This window comes from Lactuca serriola, chromosome 4 (genome assembly GCF_051521515.1).
Source record: "Lactuca serriola cultivar US96UC23 chromosome 4, Lser_US96UC23_V15, whole genome shotgun sequence".
Classification (NCBI taxonomy): Eukaryota; Viridiplantae; Streptophyta; class Magnoliopsida; order Asterales; family Asteraceae; genus Lactuca; species Lactuca serriola.
This window is the reverse complement of record NC_136411.1, coordinates 213,852,932-213,861,810: the sequence shown is the minus strand read 5'-3', so window position 1 is coordinate 213,861,810 and position 8,879 is coordinate 213,852,932. Positions and strand designations below refer to the sequence as shown.

The following is an 8,879-nucleotide window of genomic DNA, read 5'->3' as shown; positions in this document are numbered from 1 at the left end:
AAAACAATTTCAGACACAAGAGTCTTTCAAATCCCGGTACATATAAAACAATGTTCAGACATAAACACTTTCCAAAAGTAAAGTAAAGTAAAATAGATCCTACACCCTTTGATTGGTTCGGTTGAAACATTTCCCATTTTCACCACAAATCCATCTTCAATTGGTTGACATTCCTTGAAACAACGAAGATCTTTACATATATGGCTTGTTGCTCCCGAATCAACCCACCATGCAACATTATCATCCTGTACATAAAATGCTTTAGTAATCACAAAAATCTAATTCTGAGCACATTTAGAATTTTGCATGAAAATAGAAATCTGACCTTGTTGCTTTTCTGGATCCTTGGATCCACTTGGTCGAGCGCCATCCTTGTTCACTTTACGAAGACGACAATCTTTTTTGAAGTGATCCGGTTTGTTACAATTCCAACAAACCAACTTAGACTTCTTGTTGGAAGACTTGTCATCCTTTCCTTTAAACTTCCTTTTTTCCATTAAACTTCTTAGGATTTTTTGAACTTTCTCCTTCCACCATGTTCACAGAAGAGAAACCAACATGGTTCTTGCCTTTAGGATTGTTATCAAGTTCTTGACTCCTTAAGGACTCTTCAATCCGTAAATGGCTTCCAAGTTGAGTCAAAGTAAATTCCTCTTTTTTATGTTTCGGATTGTGTTTAAAATCCTTACAGGAAGGGGGCAGTTTGTCAATGATCACAACCACAGAAATGGCTTCATCCAGTTTCAGATTGTGTTGAGAAAATTATCTCAGAATCCTTAACATTTCATGGAATTGTTCTATAACAGGCATGGATTCAATCATCTTGTAACCCATAAAGTTACTAACAAGAAACTTCTTTCCAGAAGCATCTTCAACCATGTACTTGGATTCAAGAGAATCCTACATTTCTTTTGCAGATTCAAAATTTTGATAGATATAAAACAGAGAGTCAGACATACCATTAAGAATATGACCACGACATATGCAATCATCATTTTCCCACGTTGACCTCCTTCTTGTTGCCACCATAGGTTCATCTTCAATAGATTCTGTTAAGACTAGCATGGGTGTACTCATAACATACACCACTTTTAGAGTTATAAGGAGAAAGTGCATCTTTTTCTGCCATCTATGAAAATCTTGCCCTTCAAACTTGTTTAATTTGTCAAACTTGATTGTCATATCCTTCATAGAATCACCACTTGCCATGATTACTGATTACTTTGATTTTTTTTTCTAGAATTTCGGGGTAATAAAGGTACTTGGATATCTGAGAATTATGATTTCACTTTCAAATCAAAGTATTTGGGTGGTACTTCCTAATCTTTGATTGGATAAGACTCAGAAGAGATTCAAAACAGAGAAGGAAATGAATGAATTTCGTGAGTACCTGAAAACTAACCAAAAAATTGGTTAAAAACCTCATTTGTCTGAAAACTATCAAAACTGTCATAAAACAGTTTTTTTTTTTTTTTTTGAACAGTTAAAAACTTTCATAAATCCGAGATTTCTATAAGGATTAATGCAAAGTGAAAAACGGGTCAAATACTCAAAACTGTCAGCTCGACCCCACCCAGGGGCTCTGCCCCTTGGACCCCGCTCCCAGGGTCGCTGCCCCCAGACCCCCGTTCGTTCAAGGGCTTCGCCCTTAAATGACAGTCTACTTTTAATCTTGAATAAACTTAAACATGTGTGCACTCCGCACCTTCTTTACTGGTTTAATATTCATCAAGATTGATTTTGGTCAATAAGCCAACACATTACACTTAAATACAATTAGTAAAACAAATCAGCAACAGATTCAAAATCAAATTAAAATAAAATCAAATTCAAAATGAAGAAGCAATACACTGACCGGTGGCATATGAAATTAATGAGGAGGTGTAATACTTTGACACATGGCATAAAGAGATGACACTTATTCTTTTATTTGAATAGAGTGATGTGTATATATATTGATGATGAAAGGGTAAGCCATCCAAGGTTAAAACCTCTATAAGTCGAATCTAACCCCACATTATTTTGAGATGTTAATTTGATACAAAATGATCACCACTAAACCATGTTTATGATGCAATATTTCACAAGTACATATGAGCTACAAGGCAAAGATCATTCCGCTTATGCATGGTTATTCCTTCCATCGCCTCAAAGTCCAAGTCTTCCTTCTTCATGCCATCAGGCAAAGCCCAATCAAACAAGTAAACAAGATTAGCAATCAATAACTCCACTGTCACAACACCCATCGACATTCCAGGACAAATTCTTCGACCAGCTCCAAATGGAATGAACTCAAAATTATTCCCTCTAAAATCAATATCACTACACAAAAACCTCTCTGGTATGAACTTCTCTGGTTTCTCCCAAGCTTCAGGGTCCCTTCCAATGGCAAATGCATTCACATAAACTATGGTTTTTTTCTTGATTTTGTAGCCATGTAAAATGACATCTTTCTGACTTTCTCGAGGTACTAAAAGAGGAGCCGGAGGATATAACCTCAAGGTCTCTTTTACAACAGCCTTCAAATAGGTGAGCTTTGAAAGATCATCCTCATCTACTCTACCCTTCTTTCCAACTACGTTTCTCACTTCTTCTTGTGTTTTCTTCATTACCTTTGGGTCGCTTACTAATGATGTCATTGCCCAAATCACTGTAGCGGCACTAGTATCTGTCCCAGCTACCAAGATATCCTAACACAACAATCAGGTGTTGGACCCAAGAGAGCAGAGAGTGAAAGGTTAATCTACCATTAAAAGATCCTTAACAATAGCTTAATTAAACGCTAAGGCATAACTAGTTTAAATATACATGAAAATTAGAATCATATTGATGAAGTAGACTACGTTTTACTATTGTCGTGTGAATGGTGGTTGTTGAAATAGTTATGCGAAAGGTAGGGTAGGCTATATATAATTTAACTTTCATAAAAAAAAAGGTGTGCTTGTGAATAATTTATGAAGTAGAGACCATATAATAATTACTTATATGCGTTCATTCACCTTATATTCCAATCAGGGACCATATATTAATGGCGGGAACACAAGAGTGGCTGGGGGAGGCCACTCCTTCTATCACACTAATTTCCAAATCATATTACAGAACACATACCACTCACTTGCCTTTTGGATTGTCATTACTTTTAGAAAATAATTTATCAGTTTTAAATTAAGTTTTAAATTACCACAAAACTTATATATACTGTAAATTAAATTACTGAATTTGGTTCATCAATATACACCACCAGAAAAAGGAGGCACTATAAATTAAAAAGGAGGCACCGACAGGCAGTATATGTGGGGACTCAGTCGGAGACGGCTTTTACCGACGGATTTGCAATGGGCTGTTAAAATTCGAAATGATTTTATTAACACTTACAAATGTTTCTACACACAAATAGTATTTGTTTACTGTAAATTATATAAAATATTCAATGTTAAAAACACAAAAAAAAATATATAATTGTTTTAAATAATCTGTCATTAATCAAAAGTATAATTTAATTATAATAAATTAATACCTAAATATAAATAACATATGATGTGTAATTTTTAGTAATTTAAAGTTCACTCATAATTAAATTATTCAAATAATGTCATTTAGTGTTAATAAGTCTTTTTTAGTAGTGATGTATATCAATTAGTACAAAAAAAATTATCTTCCAGATTTATGTGATTATAAAAAATCACTTTTGAAGATGCAACTTGAATGAAGACGTTCAATGTGAAAATTATAGACAATCAACATCTTATTTAGAATTATCAAATTGTTAGTTAGTTGCATATTTACTCTTCAGGTTTCTGCTATAGTAGATATCATTTCCAATACGAGGAGAAGACCACAGGCTCCAAATTCAACAGGAAATCGTTGGATGGAACAGCTTTGACGTACCAACCGTTTAATTTATAAAGTAAGGACATCTATAATTTATAAAGTAAGGACATCTTATTTAGAATCATCATAATTTTATTTGGTATACAACTCTATCAAATTATTTTTACAATTCAAACTCTAAAAATAAAAATAAAAAGATTAATGAAACATATATTTAGAATTAAAAATTTTTATTTTTTTATTGAAAAGTTCAATGGTCATTAAATTTTATATTTTGATTAGCATGACATAGTGATATCTACGATAAAGTTGAAGTCATTGAATGTCAATTAGACATATCCTCTCATTCAATTTTTTCATTAAAACTATGCATTATAGATGTTTTAAAAGTTATAACATAGTTTATATATTATGAATATAAAAATTAAAATACTACCCTTGTTATATAAAATCCGTAAGTTTGATTGGATTCAGAGTTTTAGAAAAACTTTCGATGTGATTAAAATTTATCAAACCTTTATTATGATAAGTTTTCATGGGACATATGAAAATCAAAGTTGATGGTTAGTGGAAATCTTGTAAAAAAATGACCACTAATCCAACCAATAAAATGAGCAAGTAATGATTACCACGAGCATGCCTTTAATGTGGTCGTATGTGAAATTGAAATCTTTGTCTTTCTTAAGGCGGAGTAGAATGTCAACAATATCCTCTTCTTCCTCATTAGACTTTCGGTTTTGAGGGTCGAGGTGTTCACCAATGAGTTCTTCGTAAAATGAATCAAGACTTTTGAAGCATTTTTCTACCCGATCCATCTTTCCCAAGAACCTATCAACCAAACCCACAAACGGAAGACCAGGCCAAAGATCTGAAACAAAAAATTCTGCCGTTATCGATTGAAGTTCATTAAGTAGTCGAAGGACATTTTTTCTTTCATGTTCATCCTGATAACTCTTCCCAAAACCCACTCTTGTCACTAAAGTAATGGCCACATGCTTCATAGTTTCGCTCAGGTTTACCATCTTAGACGAAAGAGCTTGCTCATATATCTTCTTCATGGTACTTGAGACCTCGTCTTCACGAATATACCTAAAAGATTCTACTTTTTTAGGGCTCAACAAATGAAACATATAAACCTTTCTCATATCTCTCCAATAGTCGTTATAGGGAGAAAAAGTTACATCAAGGCCATTGTAACTTAACTTTTTTGACCCAACAAATGAAGGCCTATTGCAAAAGATGATATCTTGGGTTTTCAAGACTTCTTTCGCTACATTCGCAGAAGAAACAACGATAGCTGGAATGAAACCGAATTGAAGAGATATGACTGGGCCGTAGGATTTAGAGAGTTGCCATAGGAAAGTATGGAGGCTTGAGTAATCGATCTGGTGCAAGTTTCCAATGAAGGGTAACCCATGAGGGCCTGGCGGATATGAACATGATCTGTTTTTGATGATTTTTGAAAGAAGGTAAAGGAGAGATAGGAGAGGAACACACACAAGAAGACACAGAAAAAACAGTGCCATCTTTTAGATTCTACGAACCTCTAGTAGTAGTTTTGGTTATATTGACTACATACACGTAAAGATAAATGGATAATAGTGTGTTGGATTTGGATGCATGATAGCCACACAATAAAAGTACAATTGCGTGCACAATGGTATGCAAATCTAATAAGAGTTCTATTCAAGTGAAAAGAACAATCTCAATTTGTCTTCCGGCATCACAATCAGAGGATATTATGTAGGCTCATTTAGTATATGTACAAGAAATTAATTGAAACTTTTTATTTATATAGCAAAAGAGGTTTAAAAGATTATATTTTTATTATCATTATTTACTAATTTGTTATTAATATATAACCAAAGCAATTGTGTTATTTGTAATGAATTATAATAAAAAAATTATGATTGGTCTGTTTGGTTTTTAAAAACTAGATAGTAAAAATTAAGGATGAGCATTAGAACCGCCGGAACCGGAACCATAATTGGTAATAAGGTCTGGTTACCGGTTCTCCATTTTTATGAAAACTGGTTTTGGTTCTAAAAACCGGAACCGGTTTGACATTTTTTCTGTTTTTATGAGTATTAACTCGCTCATATGAGATTGGAGTTAGTTGATTTTTTTCCAACATGTAATTTGGACTTTGTAATTATTTTTGACTGTATATACATATGGTTTGGTTAGATATTGAATAAGACACATGCCTCAAAAGAAAGAATATCGATGTCGCGTTTTTTTTCTATTTTAATATTTTTTTTGAATCCGTCCCATTTTTTTAAATATGCATAACCTATTCATATGACGTCGGAATTATTTAATTTTTCTTCCGGCATGTAATTTGGTGTTTGTACATCATTGTAGACTATAAAAACACATGTTTTGGTTAGATATTGAATCAGTTATAGACCCTGGAAGACAGCATATCAATGTTGTCATTTTCTGTTTCAACATTTTTTTGGAATGCGTAGCACTTTTTTTTTTTGAACCGGCAAATCTAATCTAATGCACATAACTCACTCATATGAAGTCGAAATTACTTGATTTTGTTTTCATCAGGTAATTTAGTGTTTGTACTTCAATTTAGAATGTAAAAAGTCATAATTTGATTAAATATTGAATCATTTATAAACTCCGGAAGATAACATATCATCCATAATATTTCAATCGATTATAATTTGAAAAATAACCAATAAAACCGGGACCGAAACCGGAACCGACACTACAACCGGTGGTCCAGTCCCCGGTTCTTATAATATAGGAAAAACTAGTTCCGGTTTTAAGTCGGTCTAGTTCTTAGCGACATAAACATTTACTTCATGTGATAATTTATGACATTTGGACACTTTTTTTTACTCCATTATATTTGTCACTTTTTTATGTATTGAGTAACTAATGGATCGAACTCAATATTCTATAGTCATGCCTCCTAATTAATAAGTGGTTGACCGTTTCGCAAAAATCTTTCAATTCACTTCAAATACTTAATTATTAGAAGGTGTAACAATACAATTTCGAATAGTCACATGATGGAGACCTACAACTACTTAAAATATTATATGAGTGACTGTTCGTTTCTAATATCAAGTGACCAAAGCCATAAAATGTAGTAGTCTTAGAAGAAGAATAAGATTAAGTACTCACTGAGTTGAGTACTAGAGAAGTAGAAAATATCTCTTGATGAGATAAAGAGTTATCATGTCTATGGGACATGTGTAGAGAAAGAGTAAGAAAAAAGTAGAAAGATGTTTCTTTCAAGAATGAGAGTATGATTGATCATGAAATAGAGAATATGATTCCTATGTGAATAAGAGTATGGCCCCTTTAGTAGATGATGATATATGATTCACATGGGAATGATATTATGTATGATTAAAGAATTTAGAGGAAGGGTTCCATGGATGGAACAAGGATAAAGAGTTCTTTGAAGGAATTTAAATGTGATATGTGAGATATTAAGAGTAAGAAATCCATGGTATGATTAGAGGAGTGGTTAAATAAGTTTTTAGTGTGATCCGATTATGGTAGTGCTTAAATAAGTTGGTCGACACTATGTGGATGAGGTGGCAGTTGAGTTCACATTGATTGTTTCTACATTACTAAGTCACCAGAAAATATGTTAAGCAGGTCACAAATTAGTTATTTAAACAGATAAAATAAAAAATTAATGGTGTAATGAGCAAAATACATAGTTGATCAATCCGAGACAACAACTTAATATCATTGTGCTATAGTGTTAGTTTTCCAATCTAGAATAACATTTAGAAGTTTCCTCTCATACTAGTTGTTAGTGTTTGTTGTCATATAAGTTTTTTGTTAAAATTATAGAAATTAACAATCGCAAAAATAGGAATAAAATACCAAATGTTAGGAATCAATACCAAATTTATAGAATCAGGAGCATATGATCATATTTACTAACAATAACATATAAAAAGCAAAAATTAAAGATCAAAATTCAAGAATCAAGCTATGGAATCATGGATGTATATCTTAATTAATTAAAAATATCATTTACAAAACAGGGTCAAAAGCCATCATATTGGGATTTCTTCGTCGGAGGAATGTCTCCGTCGTCTTGAGTCATAACCGGTAAAGAGAGCAGCTAAGAAAGAGAGTAGATAATACCTTTAAAAAATAAATTATACACTATAAACAAGGGTATAGTTATTATTTCGCTGGGTCCTCACTAGATTCCTTCACTGGTACTGAAGAAACCCCACATCATGTTCTTGTCAGAACAAAAAGGACGATGGATGTGTGAATGATGAAGTTGGATTGATCCCTAATTTAAATCAGGCAGATTATATGTCTAAAGAATGAGTATCAAACGATGACACTTTATATATTGAACATAGATATGGAAAAATTAAAATATATTATTTAGTTTTGATAGAATTCTACCCTATACTGATAGATCTTTGATCTATATAAATTTTCATTTTGGAGAATAAATTTTATTCCCGTGGCAGATTTTTTCTAAAAATGATATAGAGCAGACTTGTCGTCCTTATAGGTAAAGATATTTATGGGACAATTGTCACATCTATAGGGTGGCTAGGATAGCGTTTGTTTTTTTTGTAGTGAATTCAGATGGAATTACTCGAGATGGCCATAGTTTTATGTTCAATTGAAGAATAAAGTGTTAGACAAGTTTACAATTACAATAATAAAATACCTAACTAATTGTTATAGTGAACACGAAACGATTACTAAATACAAAAACAACAAAAGTACCCTAATGATATGTAATTACCAAAAAGTACACTCACTTGTAAATAAATTTGAGGTGATTCCCATTCTTCATATCAAATATCAAATATCAGAGAACAAGAGATCAATAGTTTCATATCTAGTTGTTGGTATTCGTTCTTATATATTATTGTGTTATGATGTTAGATTTCGGGTTTTGGATATCCATAGTACACTTCGATAATTGTTGGACCGTGTATGACTTCTGATGGATATATCATGTACCGTAATGTATTACACATAGGCATGTGCATGAGTCGGTTTGGGTCGATTTTGGACCCCAACCCAACCCGAAC

At 32.6% G+C, this 8,879-nt stretch overlaps 1 protein-coding gene across 1 annotated transcript; it reads right to left on the bottom strand.

Moving 5' to 3' along the window:
- Positions 1-1,781: 1,781 nt before the first annotated feature.
- LOC145103253 (6,7,8-trihydroxycoumarin synthase-like) lies at positions 1,782-5,461 on the bottom strand. The gene is made up of 2 exons (XM_079040812.1): positions 4,461-5,461; positions 1,782-2,690 (listed from the first exon to the last, which is right to left on the bottom strand). The coding sequence occupies exons 1-2, from the start codon at positions 5,355-5,357 to the stop codon at positions 2,082-2,084; spliced, it is 1,506 nt and encodes a 501-aa protein (XP_078896938.1). The 5' UTR covers positions 5,358-5,461; the 3' UTR covers positions 1,782-2,081.
- Positions 5,462-8,879: the final 3,418 nt, after the last annotated feature.